The sequence below is a fragment of the Tiliqua scincoides genome, chromosome 13 (assembly GCF_035046505.1).
Source record: "Tiliqua scincoides isolate rTilSci1 chromosome 13, rTilSci1.hap2, whole genome shotgun sequence".
Lineage (NCBI taxonomy): Eukaryota > Metazoa > Chordata > Lepidosauria > Squamata > Scincidae > Tiliqua > Tiliqua scincoides.
Window position 1 is genome coordinate 16,464,467 of NC_089833.1, and position 21,602 is coordinate 16,486,068.

The 21,602-nt window shown below is 46.2% G+C and overlaps 1 protein-coding gene across 1 annotated transcript; it reads right to left on the reverse strand.

The window, feature by feature from the left end:
* Positions 1–948: 948 nt before the first annotated feature.
* Positions 949–13,388, reverse strand: CYP2W1 (cytochrome P450 family 2 subfamily W member 1). The gene is made up of 9 exons (XM_066640879.1): positions 13,191–13,388; positions 10,670–10,832; positions 9,285–9,434; positions 7,850–8,007; positions 6,674–6,847; positions 5,535–5,676; positions 3,949–4,133; positions 1,998–2,139; positions 949–1,139 (listed from the first exon to the last, which is right to left on the reverse strand). Exons 1-9 carry the CDS (start codon positions 13,386–13,388, stop codon positions 949–951), a joined length of 1,503 nt encoding a protein of 500 aa, XP_066496976.1.
* Between the last annotated feature and the right edge of the window lie 8,214 nt (positions 13,389–21,602).

Here is a 21,602-nt window from a genome sequence, read left to right on the forward strand (position 1 = left end):
CCTAGGATTAGGCTGTGAGGCTGCAATCCTAGCCACACTTACCTGGGAGTAAGCCCCATTGAGTACAATGGGCCTTACTCCCAGCATTTCCTCCCAGAGGCACCTGAAGGGGGGGGTCGGCACTCCGCGATCTACTCATTTTGCCTCACGATCTACCGGTAGATCGCGATCCACCTATTGAGCACCCCTGAGTTAGTGTGAAGTGCTTGCTAGGATAAAACCTGGCCACCAGGAGGCAGCAGGGACTCCATGTAAATTCAGGTGCAACTTAAGCCCACAGAAGGTCTGAGCAACTGCTATTAATTGCAGCTGCAGTGATTAAGAACAGAAAGTTCTGCTAACAAGGGATGAGTAGCTGTGCAGTTTAACTCTCTCTGCACTATGGTCCTGACAAACCCACCAGGAACTTTTTGGCCCCAGAAGAGAGAGTGCCATTTGTAAAGGTGTTTGAAAACGGTGTTATTTGTTTTACTCAGCCCACTGCGTTCATTAAGACTTAGGCTGTAATGCTGCCTTACTCAACAGAAACAACTTCTAGCCATTGGGGCCAAAAGCAGTTTTCCTTGTAGGGTAGCTGGCAGAATAAGGGGGGGGGGAATGTTTCTGTAGAAATTTGTGGCACAAGGGAAAAAAGGGTCAAGCCACCCTTCCCTCCTGCCAAGGCCCCACTCTGGATTGGGTCCCCCTGCACCTGATATTTGAACAGAAAAAAGATGAATGTACAAGTCTCATTTAGTGTCCTGTGTAGTTTGATCCTAAAGAGTATATGAACATGAATGCAGCCCCATAGTGTAGCACACAGGCGTTTTGTATGGCTAAGTTTGTCTAGACAGGTTATGGGTACCTGCTGAGGGCATGTGCGGTGGCAAACCTGGGCTTTCAGCCCTCGATTGTGTGAAATGTCACCAAACATACCAGCTCAGTCCACGGAGCACTGCAATGCCATCCTTACTCTCGAGGAACGGCACACACCGGCTGAAGCTGCGGTCTCAAGGTGAAGGTCGTCTTGGGAACGTTCAAGTCCAGGTCTGCTTCCGTAAGGCCCGGTGGAGGCTGGAACGTGAATGTCTGCAGCAGGCCAGCAAAGAACAGAAAGAGCTCCATCTTGGCCAGGCTCTCGCCAATGCAGTTCCGCCGACCTGTGAGCAAGAGCAGTGGGGGAATGAGCCTGCTCTGGAGCTTGCAGGAGGCTGTAACAGCAAGTCTCAAAAAGTCTTCCCAAAAATCCATCTGTGGGGGAAACTGGCACAGTGGCCAACTCAAAACTCTATCCAAACTGTGCTTATTGACATCAATGTCATAATTATTTAAATGTATAAGTACGTCCACCAGTTGCATCTCGGAAGAGGCATTCTCTCTTCACTTTTGCATGGGGGGGAATGCCTCTCTTAAAATGCTACTTGCTGTGACATATGGATGCATTCTGTCCAGGAAGAATGGAAGTATGGCCCATGTGCTTCTAGGCGTATAAAATGTATGCAGATTTACCCGGTAGCCATTTTCAACCACTGTGCCGTGGCACACTGGTGTGCCATGAAAGGTCCCCAGGTGTGCCGTGGGAATTTGGGAGAGGGTCATTTATCAATAGGACCATTGGGGGATGTGAGCCCCCACTGACAGCCCTTGTCAGTTGTCCAAAAGATGATGGTGTGCCTTGACCATTTTGGTGCTTTGCCAGTGTGCCACAAGATGGAAAAGGTTGAAAATCAGTGGGTTAATCAATGAAGACTCATTTGATTAACTGACTTGGATATCTCTAATTGGCTGCTGGCCTTTGTACTGTGTTTAATTAGTAGCCTCTGCAGCCCAGTTCCCCAGCACCATGAAGAGATAACCAGCGCATGCTTGTTCTTTCCAAAATCTGTGGGGAATGCCCATTGCCAGGCCCCCATAGGACTTTTAGACTCCAAACTGGAGCCCCTTCAGCCGTCTCGATTCCTGGATTGGGCAGCTTTTCAACATACTCATCTGAGAGACGGGACATATTTTTTTAGTACCTAAGGAATACGGCACAAATGCTTCTTTCTTGACAAACTTTCCATCCGAGTCCAGGAAGTGGTTGGGGTTGAACTCGTGCGGGGTCTCCCAGTGATCTGGATCAAGCAGCACCGAAGTGAGGGATGGAATGACTGTTATGCCCTGGAACAGAAATGGGGGAGAAGCAACCATCAGAAGGGAGGAGAGCTTGGTGCTGGGCACTCTTTAAAAAGGATGTTAATTGGTTCTACCCCTTTTCCCTTTGACATCAGCTCCTGGTTTTTTAAATGGTTTTTAAAAATTTCCTTTATTAATGGATGAAGCCATGTGTGTTGGCAACCTTCAGTCTCGAAAGACTCTGGTATCGCGCTCTGAAAGGTGGTTCTGGAACAGCGTCTAGTGTGGCTGAAAAGGCCGATTCGGGAGTGACAATCCCTTCCACGCCGGGAGCAAGTGCAGTCTGTCCCTGGTCTGTCTCCCTGGCTATGGGCCTTCCTTCTTTGCCTCAGACTGTTGGCCAAGTGTCTCTTCAAACTGGGAAAGGCCATGCTGCACAGCCTGCCTCCAAGCGGGCCGCTCAGAGGCCAGGGTTTCCCACTTGTTGAGGTCCACTCCTAAGGCCTTCAGATCCCTCTTGCAGATGTCCTTGTATCGCAGCTGTGGTCTACCTGCAGGGCGCTTTCCTTGCACGAGTTCTCCATAGAGGAGATCCTTTGGGATCCGGCCATGAAACCATACAATAAAAGAATCATTAAACAGAATATTAAATAAGAAAACTCTAAAGGAAAAGGGGGAGGGGAAAAGAAGAATAGAATCGATAGACATTACAATTCAAATAGTCATGTATAGAACTAAAGAAGGACTATACATAAATGTCACTTAAGAGCTTCCAAATATCCAGAAAATTATCCCTGTGGAATTGTCTCCTGCATGCTATAAATTTAGAAAGAGTTAAAAGGTCCTCAGTCCCATTGAGAAATGATGGACAGGCACGTATCTTTCCAATCAGCTCCTAGTTTCAAGGGGAGCATCAGCACATCCCCCCCTCCCGCGTGGGCACCCTTGTATTCTGTGACAGTTGCAAGTAGGTTATAGGCAGGGGGGTCATCTTATTGGGGATCGTGGGTGGATATCCAGAGGTGGTGACCACTGGTGATCAGTCCTGAGCCTGATGCACAGAAATAGTTTTAAGCAACATTTTCCATGTCCTCTCCATACAAGAGAAAGTGTCTCCTCTGTTAAACCCCTCTGGGCTGGAAGGCTGGTAAAGGCAGAAGAACATGTGCAGATGCCCTTCATAGAGTCCAGCCATGGTTTGGTTTCGCCCACTTGGAAGGAGAGTTCAGGAACACTCTATCAAGTGTGTGTTAAGCCTACTTTGTTTTTGTCTGTTTTGTGTTTGTTTATTTAAAGGATTTATATCCTGTCTTTCTTCTGGTGAGGGCAACCAAGATGGCTTGCATCATTAAAATAATAATAGAACAGTTTAAAAATCAATAAAATACAGAACAAGTCCCAAGGATCACATAAAAACCATTATACTTGTCTTGGTTAGAAATGCCAGTTCATCATGTCGGCTGTTGAAGCCGTCCTAAATAAAAAGGTTTTAAAGCCCTGCCAAAAAGTCTCCAAGGAGGAAGCTCTTTTATTAATACTAGGGGGAAGAAGTTCCACCTATTGGGGTTCCACAACTGAGACGACCCTGTTCCTTGCCACCAGCTTTTTTCCGATCAGTTGGCAACCCTAGAAACAGAGTTGGGGCGGGTATTGTAAACGAACGCTGTGTGATTACTCCAAAGCTCAGAACAATATTCCTGTTTTGCATAGACTGCTCTAGGGTGCTCATTGCTGTCCACCCCAACTAAAATATAGGGATCAATCTCTAAGCAGGCATGACCCTCGTCAGAGACACCTGGGAGGAGGTGTCACGGGGTTCCCTACCCCAAGGGCAATGTTTGTTACAGGAGGTACCTTTGGGAGAAAGTAGCCCCTGAAATGCGTGTCCGTGGATGTGCAGCGGGGGACGTGGGGCAACAGCGTGATAAACCTCTGCACCTCGTGGATCACGGCGTTGGTGTAGGGCATGCTTTTCCGGTCCTCATACGTGGCCCAGCTTCCTGGCTTCACAACTTGCCTGAGCTCCTCTTGAACCTTTTCTAAAAACAAAATGAAATCCCCACAAAAACAAACAGCGTGCAATTAAATAGGTTGCACCCATAAATTCTCCTCCGCCAGGATTTGAGTAGCATTTCGAAATATTTGCCAAGCCAAGAGGGATCCTGAGCACCTTCCAAACGTCTTCCAAACGTGGGTGGGTGTGTCTCTAGATCAGTGATTTTCAAACTCTGTGCCGTGGCACACTGGTGTGCTGAGGCTGGTCCACAGGTGTGTGACTTTGGGGAAGGTCATTTATTAGTAGGGCAATTGGGGGGGGGGGGTTTGAGCTCCGGCAGCATGGTGTACCTTGTCAATGGTCAAAAAAACTGATGGTGTGCCTTGACAATTTGAGCACTTTGTCAGTGTGCCATGAGGTGGAAAAGGTTTAAAATCACTGCTCTAGATGCTGGATGTTCTTGGCCAAAACCACTTAGTAGCCCCCCCCATGGTTTATTGCCTCCCCAGCTTATTAGCAACAGTGATCAGCAGTGGGAAACGGTGACTGTTCTTGCTCTCTCTCTTGACCAATGGGGGCACCCCGAGAAACCGGGGGGAGGGGGAGCTGATTCATATCATTACTGCCACTAATATTCGGTGGGGGGGGGCGACGACTGGGGGTCTGCCTGCCCAGCACCAAGGTGGGTCCTCTGATGGACAACAACCCCTGACCTCATCCCTCCCTCTTGGGGTTTCACTTACCAGCTGCTCAAGCCTTGTTTTTAATCGTTTTTACTATGGTATGGGAAGACTGCCTTCTGGAATGTTTACTGAGCACCATGTTGATCAGCTTGGGCCCAATCCAGTAGCCTTGTGTCCCCCTTCACCTGTCCTTCGATAAGAGCCAAAGCCTGTTCACCTAGGGCTCCATACTTTTTCCTTGTCACTTTGGAGGGCGGGGGCTTTCTCCTCTAGGGTTTGTTGGGGCTTGCATTCAGCGGTTTGGGATCTTTCCGGTGACGTTGCCCTCCCCTTGGCTTGCCCTTTCAAAGCGGACTGAGGCACGGTTGCCTACTCATGAGTAAACACACACACACACGCTGCTGCTTTGCTTCTGTTTCCATAGGGCTCCATACGTGTTCCTTGTCAGTTTTGCAACCTGCCAAAAATCAGGTCCTGACCCACAGTTTAGGAACTGCTGGACTAGAAACTGGGGCCAGTCTGCAGGTCACTGTGCTTGCCCCCTCCCAACAGCGGAAACTTTGCCAGCTAGGTCCTTAGCAATGCACAGTTGAATAATCGATTACAAGATGCTGCTGTTCTGGTGTTCCTGATCTTGCCAACATGCACACCAGCATCCTACAAAACTTGTGCAACTGGCAGAGATTCCATAGGAGTTACTAAAATTATTATTATTATTATTATTTATTAAGGGAGGGTTATGAAATGGAACTATGGCTAACTTTGAATCTTTGGGTACTTCATCATCAACAAGACGGCCCATTGCAGCGTCGTTGCAGCAGTCTCGGTGCCGGCAATCACAAGATCCAAAATGGAGGCGATCAGGTTGTCGTCATGGAACAGATTCTCCTTTTTGTTAGTGTCCTAAGGGTAGAAACATACAATGAAAACATTCTCTTTGAAGAAGGCAACGTGCAAGGGCACAAACAAACTGCACAGGGCAAGCTATGTTAGCAGATGCCTTGAACTGGAAAATGAAGAGGCGAACAGAGCAGAAGAGAGACTGTGGGGGCAAGAAGAATGGAGAGCTAGATTGTCTGCAGTGCTGTAGTCCAGTGTTTCTCAAACTGTAGGTCGGGACCCACTAGTAGGTCAAGAGCCAATTTCAGCTGAGTCACATAGCACCCTAGCTCAGTCACTGCTGGTGGGTCTCGACAGATCATCATTCTAAAAAGTGGGTCCTTGTGGTGAGAAAGTTTGAAAACCACTGCTCTAGTCCATCCCTCTCCTCTCCTCCACAATTCCTCCTCCCCTCCATCCCTCTCATCCTTTTTCAAATCCTTTGACATGCTACATAGAATCATAGAGTTGGAAGGGACCCACAAATAATAATAATAATAAACTTTATTTCTATCCCGCCCTTCTCCCTAAAGGGACCCAGGGCGGCTTACAACATATAAAAACAGATTAAAACATAATTTCACAACAGATAAAAACATATTAAAAACATATTAACGGAAACCATAAAAAACAGTAGTCAGATAAAAGTCAGAATAAAAAAGAGCATAAAACAGCAGTTCTTAGAGGAATCAGGCCTGTAAAAAACCAACTAAAAGATGTATAAAAGATGTTTAAAAGGCCATAAGGTCAGAAGGCTTGTTTAAACAGCAAGGTCTTCAGGCCTCGCCGAAAAGTCTCAAGAGAGGGAGCCATTCTCAAGTCAAGGGGAAGGGAGTTCCATAACGTTGGTGCCACTACTGAGAAGACCCTGTTTCTAGTTATCTAGTCCAACCCATGCCTGTAGCATGTAATTAACATGTAATGATATTAGCGTGCTTGTCTCTGGCTGGCTTGATTGTCAATGTTTAAATGGCAGGCCTTATTTTTGTACGACTTGTGGGTCAAACGTGGCCCCAAATACCTCTTTTTGCTTGAAGACCAAGGCATCTGTGTAGCTCTTGAGGCTGTTGGCGTCGATATCTTGCCTGCTTGTCTCAATGTAATCCCTTATAATGATGCGGACCTCTTCGATTTTTTGAAGCAAAATTTTGTGAACGTTGAAAAAGAATCCAAGGAATGGGTAGAAGTTGAAAAACTAGTTAATAGCAAATGAGAGAGAGAGAGAAGGGGAGAAATGTGGGTTATATTGAAAAGTAAGGTACACCATGAAAATGATCCACATATAGAATGAAAAGGGTGAAAATCACATTTGTTTGGGCTCTTGAGAGTGGAGCACCAGTTCCATTTGGGACCAAGGACTGTGATGGAAGGGCCGGCCTTAAGAGCTGCGGGGCCCAATTGCAAACAATTTTTTGCAGGGTCCCATGTTCACAGCCAGGGTCTGTAGACTCTTAAGATATATAAATAAAACTGATTAGAGATTTTATTTCAGTGTCATAGAATGGAAACCAATCAAAAGGTGCACTGAAAAGATGCATGGGAATTAATGAAGCAAATGGAGCCAAGCATATTTTAATATAAAGTTGTATGCATGTAAACAAGCAAACCAACCAAATGTGTAGGTTACCTCTGAGAGGTTAATAATTACGTATTTGCCTTTTTAACTTTTTCAGAGAAATACACTTCACGCTGCTCTAGAATTAACATATTATGTGATTCAAGCACAGTAAAAAGTTTGAAAATATAAACCATATAGACAAGCACTACTGGCTCTTTAAGAATTCGGAAGAAAATTAAAATTGTTTGCTGTTCTCAGTAAAACCGCCAATGTGGTGTTGTGTGTATTTGACAAAACTAGACTAGATTATTCCGATTGGCTTAAAGCCAGCCCTGTGTAATGGTGTGGAACTTTAGTCTCTTTCCTGTCTGAAGGCATCGGTTTGGACTTAGGTGGAACAGACCGTACTGCTCGACACTTGTAGGAAGGGGGAATCGCATGTTGGAAAGTACCACTTCGCTCTTACAGTAGAAAGCTAGCATGGCAGGGAGCAATCTATTGCAGACCATTTTTCTACCTGGGTCATGACAAGAAGACTGTGGGGGAGATTCCACTTTCTGGCTTTTTTAAATCTTAAACTAGCCTTCCCTTCTACCTTTTTCCAACAAAGTAAAAGCCAGTTGGTGGTAACTCCCTTACATGCAAGAGTGGAGACCCAAGAAGACACATGACCTCATCGATGAGCTTGAGCAGAGCCCGGAAGGTTGAATCTTCGTAGTCAAATCTCTCTCCAAACAATATGATAAAGGTGATGTTGGTTGGGGCTGTGTAGAAGGTTCTGAGGTTAAAAGGTTCACCTAGGGAGTGGCAGCAAAAAATAAGGTCAGTGTAACATTCACCTGGGAGCTTACCCTGCACATGCCTGATCTTGTCTGATCTCGGAAGCTAAGCAGAATCAGGCCTGGTTGGATGGGAGACCGCCTGGGAATACCGGGTGCTGTAGGCTTATACCATGATCTCGGAAGCTAAGCAGGGTCAGGCCTGGTTAGTACTTGGATGGGAGACCGCCTGGGAATACCGGGTGCTGTAGGCTTATACCATGATCTCGGAAGCTAAGCAGGGTCAGGCCTGGTTGGATGGGAGACCGCCTGGGAATACCGGGTGCTGTAGGCTTATACCATGATCTCGGAAGCTAAGCAGTGTCAGGCCTGGTTAGTACTTGGATGGGAGACCGCCTGGGAATACCGGGTGCTGTAGGCTTATACCATGATCTCGGAAGCTAAGCAGGGTCAGGCCTGGTTGGATGGGAGACCGCCTGGGAATACCGGGTGCTGTAGGCTTATACCATGATCTCGGAAGCTAAGCAGGGTCAGGCCTGGTTAGTACTTGGATGGGAGACCGCCTGGGAATACCGGGTGCTGTAGGCTTATACCATGATCTCGGAAGCTAAGCAGGGTCAGGTCTGGTTAGTACTTGGATGGGAGACCGCCTGGGAATACCGGGTGCTGTAGGCTTATACCATGATCTCGGAAGCTAAGCAGGGTCAGGCCTGGTTAGTACTTGGATGGGAGACCGCCTGGGAATACCGGGTGCTGTAGGCTTATATCATGATCTCGGAAGCTAAGCAGGGTCAGGCCTGGTTAGTACTTGGATGGGAGACCGCAAGGGAATACCGGGTGCTGTAGGCTTATACCATGATCTCGGAAGCTAAGCAGGGTCAGGCCTGGTTAGTACTTGGATGGGAGACCACTTGGGAATACCAGGTGCTGTAGGCTTATACCATAGTCTTTCGAGACTGAAGGTTGCCAACCAGAGCTGCCAATCAAGACTTCTCTCTGCCATGAACCCACTAGGCGTTCTTCCTCCAGGCCTTAGTTCCCCCCTCTATAAAATGGGGATAATAATACTCTTGCCTTACTGGGTTATTTTAAAAAGTCCCTCAAGATCAGAAGTTGCAGCAAGAATAGCAGCATTTTACATGTCTTGGTCCCAGGTTGGCCCGGACCAATCCCCTTCTCATATGGCAGCACACTCGATCCTGTGCCCTGACTTTCCAAGCCATCAATTGTGTGTGTTGCACATTGGATCTAAGGGCGGGAATCCCCCTAACTTCTCGTGTTTCCCAGCTACTCACCTTTGAAAGATTTAATGTTTTCTACAAGGAAGCCGAGCTCTTCCATGATTCGCTCCTCAATGAGTTTCCTCCCCATTCCAAGACTGCGCATGCTTGACACTGTGAACCTTCGGGTTGCCTTCCACTTCTCTCCAATGGAAAAGAAAACTCCTGTGGTGGCAAATATGAAACATGTAATTTGGAGTAGGGAAGAGAACCTCATGATGAACCAATATTAGGGTGGTTGTTTTTTTTTTAAATACAGAATTTATTATTTATTCTATTTAAAGTATTTATATCCCATTTTCTACTACATTCCAAGGCACTCAAGATGGCTTACAAAATAAAACACCAATACCATTAAAGTTAAAACAATACTAAAACATAAAACATAGAAATAGTTAAAACACAATATTTATATTTCATAAAAGCACCAGTCCCTCATATTGAGAAGCAAATGCTTCCCTAAATAAAAAGGTCTTAAGGCCCTGCCAAAAGGACTCCAAGGAGGGAGCCACTCTTATTTCCAATGGGGGGGGGGAATTCCACTTGGAGTGCCACAACCAAGAAGACCCTATTTCTTACCGCTATCCCTCTCACCAGTGATGGCACAGTTAGAAGGGCCCCTCTCTGATGACCTGAGAGATTGGATAGGAATATACAGAAGAATGTTTGGTCCCTCAAATACCCTGTGAGATTTGTATTGTTTTTGTATGGATTATATAGAGCAGGGGTGTCCAAAGTTTTTGGCAGGAGGGCCACATCATCTCTCTGTCGGGGGCCGGGGAAAGAAAGAATGAATTTACATCTAAAATTTGAATAAATTTACATAAGTTTACATAAATGAATATATTAAAGATGAACTTGTATGAATGAATGAAGGTCTTGCAATAGCTCAAGGCATATAAAAGTCCTTGCACAAAGCAAGGCTGGCCTTTCCTTTGCTGCCGCTACTGCATCACAGACATGAAACAGCAAGCAGTGGAGGAAGCCCTCATCCCACAGCTAATGCAAAGAGGTCAAACAGTTGCCTTCACGCTGAGAGCAGTTGTGTCGGGCCAGTGCGGGCTGCAACAAAGCTCTGGAGGGCCAGAGGCTCATTGGAGACTGGGGGCTCCCTGAGGGCCGCATTGAGAGGCCTCGAGGGCCGCATGTGGCCCCAGGGCCAGGGTTTGGGCACCCCTGATATAGAGCACCACAGAGCCTTACAGGAGGAGCATCAAACTCAAAATAGGTTGAGAATTTGAAATCCCCACCCAGGGGTGCTCTGGAGAGTTGCTACACCTATGGCATAGCCACTGGTCAGGCTAATTCTGAGGTATGCCAGATTTTGGAAGCGCTCCTTCAATGTTCTCCATTATGTTCTTAGCAGTAGCAATGGAGGCGGACTCAGATTTGTGCATTACCGTGGCCATGCTGAATCTCTTCAAAGATCGGGATCGGGGGCCTGTCCACAAATTCCTCCGTGAAGTTCACAAGGGCGTCCTTTACGGCTTCGTAGCCCGTCAGGACCACGGCTTTCTGGAATCCGAAATGGAGGGTGAACACGGGGCCGTATTGCTTGGCCAGCTGAAAAGGGAGGCAGGTTAGGCGCTATCCTCAGACAAGGATAAGTGGATACAGCTATACTGCTTTCCCATAAATAGCTGCTCTTTCCCCTTAATACTGTATAACAATAACAACAACAACAACAACAACAACTTTATTTTTACCCCGCCTTTCTCCCCGAAGGGACTCAAGGCGCCTTACAACAGGTTACAACAGGTTAAAACAGATTAAAAACATAATTTAAAACAAATAAAAACACATTAACACATATCATAAAAACAGCAGTCAGATAAAAAAATAGTCAGGTAAAAAGAGCATAGAGCAGCAGCAAATCATAAAAGAATCAGGCCTGTAAAAAATATTAAAAGATGTTGGAAAGATGTTAAAAATGCTGAGAACTCAGAAGGCTTGTTTAAACTGAAGGGTCTTCGGGCCTCGCTGAAAAGTCTCAAGAGAGGGAGCAGTTCTTAAGTCAAGGGGAAGGGAATTTCATAGCATTGGTGCCACTACTGAGAAGGCCCTATTTCTTGCTGCCGCCCCACGTACCTCCTTAGGCAGCGGCACTTGTAAAAAGGCCTTCTCTGATGACCTAAGAGGATGAGCCGGATTATATGGGAGTTTGTATGGGAGTTTTACGGGAGTTGTACGGGAGATTGTACGGATTGTGTATAATGGAGTTTCACAGTGTGGTGCCCAAAATGAGCCGGTTAGTTGAGGCTGCCTGTGTTTTTAGTTACCTCAAGAGTCCTTGTGGTGACTGAGAGGTGGAAGGTAAATGTTTTGCAAATTGCAAGCAGGTGTCCAATGTAACTGCAGGAGTGCCCTCCTTTTCCCTTGATTTTGAAAGGAACAGAGGAAGTGTCTCATCCACACTTCCCTTTCCTCCCCACTTCCTCCTTCATTTCCCCCCTTTCTTGTTTCAAATGCAGGAAAAGGGGTGCTGGAGGCATCAACTGGCTTGCTATTGGCTGATGGGGGGGTTGGATTTGGTGCCTCACCATAGGTTCTGGGCAGTACGCGCTACAGAATCCCACTGCAGCACAATTCAAATAATGTTGGAGTTGGAAGACCCAGGTTCAAATCCTCATACAGCACGAAAATCTACTGGATGGCCTGGGGCTGGCCGTGTTCTGTGTGTGCTTCTGTGTGTGATCTACCTCCAAAGGAAAAAGAAATCCAGCCTTAGAGGCAAAAAGAAAGAGCATTTCTGAGAAACGCAGCTGAAAGCAACACTTCACATGACTTATGCGCCATGCTCAAGTCAAAACCGAACTCCTGTTATCTCGAGTACACGCCTGTCGGTTGGCTCCTTATCTGAAAGAATCTCCAAAGGGTGTTAAGTGATGTTTAATGATTTAACACTCACAGAGGTCCCCTTCAACGCCTTGAGCCATAAATATACCTGTACATGCCTCCCCCTCCCCTCAGCCAACTGAGCTGGATAAATATGTGTTTTGTAGCCTGACTGCTGAGATCACTCCAGCCCCCTGACTTCCCCGGGGGTGGGGCGGCTTCATGGCCCAGTTATGAGCTGCCCCCAAAACCAAATTCTTGGTTTCCCACTCAGTTGCAAACACTGCGTGCTGCTGACTGGCTTCAGTAGGGGATTTTCACAAAGTGCCTGCGTGCTTTGGGTAGATGTAGATATTGTAGTTCCAAACCAGGATATAAATATATAAATCACAATTTAGGGGAGATGGTGACTGACCCAAGGTCACCCAGGAAGCTTCATAACTAAGTAGGAATTTGAACTTGGATCCTCCAGGTCTCAGTTCCACTTCCGAACCACTACATCATCCTGGTTCTATTAATACTAATCATTGTAATCTGAATGTTTGGGGAATTATAGTTGCTTGTGGAAGGAAATCTGGACTCCCCATAAGAACAGACATAGCACCTGAAGCCCAGATTGTCTGAATGAGCTGCTGCTCTTGCAACATTCTGGAGTTAAATAAATGTTAAATAATTGTACGTGTAGCAAGGAGGTTAGTTGTTTACTCAAGGAAATGTCACATTAATATAGCAAGCCCTATAGTGATCTTGATATCCTGCTCCCTATTCACCACTAAACAGGGAGAAAAAAATGTCTCATTGGCTACCCATAAAGACCCACGTTAAAGTTATTGTAAGCTGCTTCTTATTTACTGCTGAGCAATTCTGTTCAAGATGGAACTGAATGAAAGATTTTTTAAAAATTGATCTGATCTTGCATATGTTAAAAAAAAATTGATCACAACACCTGAGCGTTATCCTACTGGACTGGCTGAAACATAACCCCCAGATTTAATTAATTAATTTTTAAAAATGGGACAATATCCTTACTGAGTTTGCCGAAGGGAACCTTTTGCACGACTCTTGCAGAGCGATTGGGCCTCCTACCTTCAGTATAGACTTGTCTTGCCGCTTCAGATCCAGCAAATGCAGGTTTCCGATGATGGGAAGAGGCGCCGGGCCAGGCGGCAATTTGAAAGGAGGTTTTCTGGAACTGCCTGAAAAGCAGAGCAGAGCAAAAATGATCACCCCGCACAGTAGCAAAGCGGGGGCCGGATAAGCGAGAAATAAATTTAGCGGTGTCATGGTCCTTTGCCAGGTTGGAAAGAATATGGGGAGGAAGAGTTAAGGAGTTGGCATAAACCCTTCTGCCAGTCTCTCCAGCTCACGGCCTCTCGATTGCCACAAAGGTGTGTGGACTCCCTGAATAAAATACGATAACCCCACCCTCTCTAAACACTTCTGGAGAATGTGGTCTAAGCAGTTTCTGATTGGAAAAGGAAGGCGGTTTCGAATGACAGGGCCTGCATGTGGGTACGGAGGTGGACACAATGGATGGGGGGTTCTTGGTCTGCCTCCAGTTATAGATTCTAATTTGGGCTGAGCTGCAGATTGCATGAGGACATGCTTGGTGCACTGTTTCTCCAAACAGCTGCCTTGCAGGGTCGGCTTGTCCAGGAGGACAGATGAAGCCACTGGGGAAGGCAGCAAATTGGCACAGGGCATCCCGTGCCTGGCTGTCCACTTCTACTGACCTGCTTGGCTGCTTCACCCAGTTGCTTTCTCTACTGGGGGGGGGGCTCTTTTCGCTGTTGGTATCACAGCTACATGTTGGCAACCTTCAGTCTCGAAAGACTATGGTATCGCGCTATGAATGGTGGTTCTGGAACAGCGTCTAGTGTGGCTGAAAAGGCCGATTCGGGAGTGACAATCCCTTCCACACTGGGAGCAAGTGCAGCCTGTCCCTGGTCTGTCTCCCTGGCTATGGGCCTTCCTTCTTTGCCTCTTAGCCTCAGTCTGTTGGCCAAGTGTCTCTTCAAACTGGGAAAGGCCATGCTGCACAGCCTGCCTCCAAGCAGGCCGCTCAGAGGCCAGGGTTTCCCACCCGTTGAGGTCCACTCCTAAGGCCTTCAGATCCCTCTTGCAGATGTCCTTGTATCGCAGCTGTGGTCTACCTGTAGGGCGCTTTCCTTGCACGAGTTCTCCATAGAGGAGATCCTTTGGGATCCGGCCATCATCCATTCTCATGACCTGACCAAGCCAACGCAGGTGTCTCTGTTTCAGCAGTGCATACATGCTAGGGATTCCAGCACGTTCCAGGACTGTGTTGTTTGGAACTTTGTCCTGCCAGGTGATGCCGAGGATGCGTCGGAGGCAGCGCATGTGGAAAGCGTTCAAGCAAATTATGGCAGTGGGGCTGGGGGAGGAAGGAGAGAAGAGAGCAATTGGATCAAAATAGTGTGCCTCTTTTTGCCACCTTCAACTTCTCCATTCCCCAGCTGTCTTCTGTAAATGGGCTGGGTAGGAGGGCTTCCTAAGGCTACATTATTGCCTCTGCTCTGGACAGCTCCCATCTTTCAATTTTCTAGCAAAGATGCTGGACTGTTGACTGCTGCTGGAGACTGTACTGTTAAATATTTCCCAACATCAGGGTGATGTGTTGGGGGGGGCGGGGGGTTCTGCTGGCCAACCTGCAGAAATGAACCAAGTAAACCTGCTTCTCCCAACACATCACCCTGATGCTGGCACAGGCCCCCTACCAAAGTTGGCAGCCCTGCAAAGGAAAACAGGACACTGCCATGTCAAACCTGATGCTTTCTCCATCTATCTGAGAATTGTCAGCACTGATGGGTAGCAGATCTCCAGAGTTTCAGGCAGGAATTTTTTTGCCTCTGCCTTCCCTAGAGGTTGAACTGGGATTCTCTGCATGCAGCACAGATGTACTTTCACTGGGCTTCGGCCCTTCCCCAGTGATCCTTTCCAGAGTGAAAGCAGGCGGCTTTATTGAGAAACGGAGTCTCTTTTCAGGAGGCCAAAGCAATAAAACGCAAGGCGAGGCTCCCTTTTTACCTTACTTGGAGTGATAGAGCTGGGTTGGATCGCTTCCCGTCACCCGAATGGGACTTTGAGGTGCCAACTGGATTATAATAATTAAGAATTAAAAGATTAGAGAGTCTCTTAATTAAGAGACACTGAAAATCGATGCTGCCCGTGCAATATCTGAACACAGGATTTAACCTGTTGTTGTGCATTAGATTTTCAGATTTGTGAATTCTCCTTTTTTCTTGTTGCATTTCTCTTTATTTATCTAAAGACTGCCGCCCTTCTTTTCTGCCTACTAAGAGGCCCCCCCCCCCAGGCAGCTTACAGCAATGAAAAGATACAGGAAGGCAGGAATAAAATCATTTAAAAGCCCAATAAAAAGTTAACCCAACCCCCCAAACCTGGGAGAAGTCAGTATAAATTAGAGTGGCAGTGGTTCCCAGTCTGAGGGCTGCGACCCACCAGTGGATTCCAAGCTGATTTTTGGTGGGTTGCATAAAGGGTCTCCCAAATGAGTTTGAACAGGCCAGGTGGGTGGCTGCCAGGGCACAAGACACGCTGGAGTGTGACCTGGCTGATGTGGCTAGTGGTTACATTTCAACTCCAATTTTTCCATTTGATTCTTCACTTTGCAAGTTGGCCATCCCCTGCAGCTTTCTTTGTGGTTGGTGCCTCAGCCAGGTTTTTTTTTTGGGGGGGGGGGGAAACGCTTGACTTGGAAGGTGTCATCGACTGTTGAAAAAGATCAAGGATGGCTCTGTTTCCCATATCTGCCCTTCTGCAAAGAATGCAGACAAACCAAATTCCTGGGTTTGCATGTTCCTTGAGACTCAAACTGGTTGATTTCCCCCCCCCTCGCCAAAATACACCATGAAGGTTCAATTCCTATCTTTGCAGAGATGCCTGAGTAGGAGGACATTTCAATAGATCTTTGTGCAAGTCTGACGCAGTTGAGAGAATCTAGGTAGCTGCAGGGTTGTGAATTTGTTTTTATTTTAAAATTTTTATTTTATGCCTTGCATCCAGATCAAAGACTATATCCCAAGCAGACCTGAGCCCCAGCACCTCTTTAAAATAAAAACAAATTCAGGTAGCTTGATTGTATTTTTTGGTTTTTTTTGGTTCAATGCATGTATGTGACATCAGGCTTCCCCTCATTACATCAGTATCACCCGGTTTCTGGATCTCAGAGTCAGGCGTTCTTCCAACTTGGCAGCCCTAAACCCTATGGACAAGAAACCAAAGATAAATGGCTCCTTTTTTCCATGTGATGCTCTTTCTGTCTGTAGGCAACCTTCAGTCTCGAAAGACTCTGGTATCGCGTTCTGAATGGTGGTTCTGGAACAGCGTCTAGTGTGACTGAAAAGGCCAATTCGGGAGTGACAATCCCTTCCACACTGGGGGCAAATGCAGTCTGTCCCTGGTCTGTCTCCCTAGCTATGGGCCTTCCTTCTTTGCCTCTTTGCTGTCCTCTCCAGTGCGCGAAGCCTGGGTAAAGAAGGTATGGAGGATAGGCTGTTACCCATGCAGCAAATGCCCCCTCTCCACGTCGCTGAAATGGTCCAATGGAAAGGCAGAAGCCAATACGGTTGGTTCCAGTGGCATCGCAGGAGTTGCCAAAGCATGTTTGTGTAGAGCCACGAACTGCCTCAGGGACTCAAGCTCTTGAAAACATAAAAATTGCATGTATGGATCAGTACATCTATTTCAAGATTCAAGTAGCATCTTTCTGGCCAGCTGCAACCTTCTGGGAGACCCACAAAGACAGTATTATCATCCCCTTGTTTCTTCTTGCATTCTTCTAATTCTTCTAATTTGAGACAGATACTACTGTCATCTACCCACTGGGTAGATGAGACTCATCGGCCTGGGAAGGCAGCTCATCTAAGAGAAGGAAAACCCTGATCCCAAACCTCCACTGCCTTGTGGTTACATCCAGTTATGGAAAAGGCTTCAGGAGTCAACCTCAAGTGCTGCTCTTACTTATCCAACAAGTCAGCCTCCTGATTTTAGAAATGGGCTATGTCAGAATGCCAGATGCAAGGGAGGGCACCAGGATGCAGGTCTCTTTTTATCTGGTGTGCTCCCTGTGGCATTTAGTGGGCCGCTGTGAGATACAGGAAGCTGGACTAGATGGGCCTATGGCCTGATCCAGTGGGGCTGTTCTTATGTTCTTATGAAAGCTCGACTCCACTTTCAGTATGCCCTCTCTATTGACTTGGCCTTCGCTTATCTTCTGCCAATTTAAAAAGAGTGGTGCTCTTTTGTTGGTTAAATGATCTGCTAGAACCAACCTTGTCAAACATAATGCCCGCAGGGTGAATGTGGCCCCTGGAAGCAATTTCTCTGGACCCTGTTATAATAGGACTCCCCCAGCATTATAACTGGGCTCTCTCATGTCTTGAAAGTATGAATAAGATTTGCATATTTTCTCTTCTATCATTTGCAGCTAATGAGTTTCTATGTGAGAACAATAGATCTGGCCATCATGTGCTTAATGACATCATTTCCTGCTTAGTGATTCATGTCTGGGCCTCCACAAGCACCATGAAAGTTAACTTCAGCCCTCTGCATGAAACAAGTTTGACATCCCTGTCCTAGACAAACATCATTGTCTACCAGAAGTCAACCACAAAACAGATATCCAGTGTTACTGTGTGAAGTGTTGCTTGCCACTGCATGATGCCCAAGAGTTTGCACATGATGAACATGGATGGAAGCGAGAAGTAAGGACAGAGTGGATAGGGAGATGCTCTTTACACTCTCACATAACACCAGAACCAGGGGACATCCATTAAAATTGAGTGTTGAGTTAGAACAGAGAAAAGAAAATATTTCTTTACTCAGCGTGTGGTTGGTCTGTGGAACTCCTTGCCACAGGATGTGGTGATGGCATCTGGCCTGGACGCCTTTAAAAGGGGATTGGATAAGTTTCTGGAGGAAAAATCCATTACGGGGTACAAGCCATGATGTATATGCGCAACCTCCTGATTTTACGTAGAAATGGGTTATGTCAGAATGCCAGATGCAAGGGAGGGCACCAGGATGAGGTCTCTTGTTATCTGGTGTGCTCCCTGGGGCATTTGGTGGGCCGCTGTGAGATACAGGAAGCTGGACTAGATGGGCCTATGCCTGATCCAGTGGGGCTGTTCTTATGTTCTTATGTAAGCGATAAACCCCTAGAGAGTCTAGTAAGGCAGCTGAACACTTACCTTGATGAATTTCTTACAACAGCTCTGTGTAAGGTATAATGTATTATATCCATTTTGGAGATGGGGAAGACTGAGGCTGGAAGGAGTGGCTCACCTAAGGCCACTGACTGCATGTTATTGGCAGAAGCAAGATTTAAACCAGGGGAGTTCTGAACTGATGCTTGCTCTTTTTGCTGCTACATTTTGTAGCAAGTCTTACACTCTGACTTTATGGAAGAGTAATAGCCATAAAAATAAAGTTCTCCCCCCAAATTAATCTGTGCTGAGTTGCACAGTGTGGAGAACAGAGTATTGGGGGAGAAAAACAGCCAGTACTAATATTTTAATACAATTTGTAGTTTATTATTAATTATTTTGGTTCCTGCGCACATGTATGAAAACAAGACATGTGGCATCTGGAAGGATTCCTCTTGCTGAGATGCGCCTCTCCACCTTGGGAGGTACGTGCTCCAAGCCATTGCTCTGGTCCGCTCCCTGATTGATAAGGAGAGTAGCTTAAGTTGTCTTGTGCAAATGTCCTTGGATGTACCAAGAAGCTGTTTAAGTGACAAGGTTAGGAAGGGCTTCTGTAATGATGAGAAATTCCTGTCCAAAAAATGTCTCTGTTGTGTCGGTGCAAAGCATGACAGGTGTGTACGTGCCTCCCACATTGAGCAGAGGCAGAAGACAGAAGATTTTTTTTGCCCCTGGGGCAATGGCATAGCTAGAGGGAGTGCAAATCACTAAGTTTTGCAGGGAGTTTCACTGTGGTGTGCAAATGGCCCCTCCGTCTTTCCTTTGGAACCAATCTGGGTGGGGGGAGCAAAACGGAGCCATTTGCCTTGACTGCCCATACACTCCATTCTTCATTCACCCCCATTTTGCTCCCCCCGCCTGGAATGGGGAGGGGGCAGGCTGCTTGCACACTATAGCGAAGCTCCCTGCAAAATTTGTGCTTTGCACCCCGTCTAGCTACGCCACTGAGCTGTCCAGTATACATATGAACCTTTTGTACACAGTCAATAAGAATAATATGTAACATTTGTATGGCTCTTTTTGTTCACCTGTATCATCTTGATGTTGTCCTTACAACAACCTTGTAGCATTGTCCCCATATTGCAGATGGGGAAGACTGAGGCTGGGTGACTTGCCAAAGGCCGTCTAGTTGAGTGTATGGTAGAGATGAGATTGAAGCCATATAAGTCCTGATTCACAGCTCAATATCTTAGGCTGCAATCCTAACCACACTTTCCTGAGAGTAAGCCCCATTGAACAAAACAGGACTTACTTCTGGGTAGACCTGGTTAGGATTGTGCCCTTAGCCACTGTTTTCTGGCTTTGACAAACCAGGTCATATTCTGTTCTGTTGTGCCTGGGTCATGTCTTCCCTTGAAGATGTGTTTCCATTTTTCAATATGATGGTAAGCCCAGAAGCAGGATCTGTTCTTTAAAAAAGCATTTTTACCTAAGCATTGCAAATATAAAATGTGTCCCAAAAAAACTGCTGCCCCCCATAGTATAGTTCAGTCTCCACATTACACACAATTCTGTACCACATTTTTGCAGGTGGTAGTAGGAGTAAATGCTTCTTCACACAAATATTCCCTGCAGGTAATAAAGTAGCAAATCAGGGACAGAACTATGCTAAGAGCTAATTTTCTATATGCAGGCAATTTGTATGTTTTTAATGTGAAAAAAGCCTTCAAAAAATGCAGCCTGCCCATCTTGCTCTCTGAAATGGCACAGCCTAGAATTATCTCAGTCCATCACCTCAATTCCAATATCTTAGATGGGATTTAGCCACAGAAAACTGTAAAATAATGTATATAGAACATAATGTCTTATATTATGACACTGGTTCCTCCTGTCATGAGAATGCGATGGTGAAGGGATTAATGACTGTTAAATATTTCGCATCCTGCCTGAAGGCAGATCAGCCTGTACATTATCTCAGTGCTTTTAAGGCGAGTTAAGTATGCGGCTTGCGCATAAAGCATAAGATCATCCTTTGACAAGTGGTCCATTCACTCAGCAGTTTAATGCTGCTGTTTAAGCCTAATGAGTCTGATACACATTTTGGGAGGATTATGTGCGTAATGTACACTGCTTGTAAAATCAGAAAAGGTCAGGGTTGTCAAAAGCAAATAAATCTGACATTTAGGGTTTTTTTTTTCTTGTCTCCATCAAGTGACAGCTGGGTGAGATGGAATAGACTCCCCTTAGCAGAGTTACAGGTGTGGTAAATACAATCATGTCTGTCTGGGTTGTTTTTCTCCAAATGACTCTTTGTGATCAAGTTTGTTTTGCAAGAGTCCTTAACAATCTTGGCAATTAAAAATACACACTTCTTTGCAAAATTTCTGCCACCTGGCTCCTGATCACTTTGCCTGATGATATCATGAGGCAGGTTGTGATGTCACATAGGGTGCAATCCTAACCCCTTATGTCAGTGCTTTCCAGCACTGGCATAGCGGTACCAATGGGACATGTGCTGCATCCTGCAGTTGGGTGTCACTCACGGAGGCCTCCTCAAAGTATGGGAATGTTTGTTCCCTTACCTCACAGCTGCACTGCCCTTATGTCAGTGCTGGAAAGCACTGACATAAAGGGTTAAGATTGTGCCCATAGCTGAATTCTATTGATTGACACCCCCCCCCAAACCTGGTGCCAGGATGGAATCTCACCCCAAAGAGATGGGGGGAGGGGAGAAAAGCAGTTTAGAACAATTAAGTTGTTCAGAGGAATTTTCCCCGTGGAAAAATGGCAATAGTCTCTTTTTTCAGACTGGTAAGTGAAATAGTTGGTTACGGTCATGTTTTAAAATACATTACATAAAATACCTTTAAAATACGGTAATGTTTCAAAAATGCAATTGTTACAGCCGTGACACTGTTGCAAAACCGCTGCTTTCACATCACTGCAACATGTTGTCAAATTTTTCTCCAGGTCAGTGGGAGATGGAACAGCAGTGCCAGCTGCATGGGGGGGAGGCAGCAGAAGTGACCCCCTCCCCCAAGACCTGAACTTGCGCTGGAGACCTACAACCTGGCAATTCTAACTATCTGACAGCCCAATCCTATGCATGTCTACTCAGAAGTAAGTTCCATTATAGTCAATGGGGCTTACTCCAATGGAAGTGTGGATAGGATTGGGCTGTTATTCTGTCTGTGTTTTATTTACAGCACCCAAATCTAAACTTTCAGAAGCCTTTCCTACATCTAGATTTATTTTAATCCTGTTGATTGGATTTTGGGCAGGCCGGACATGGAAACGCCCCTCCTTCCAG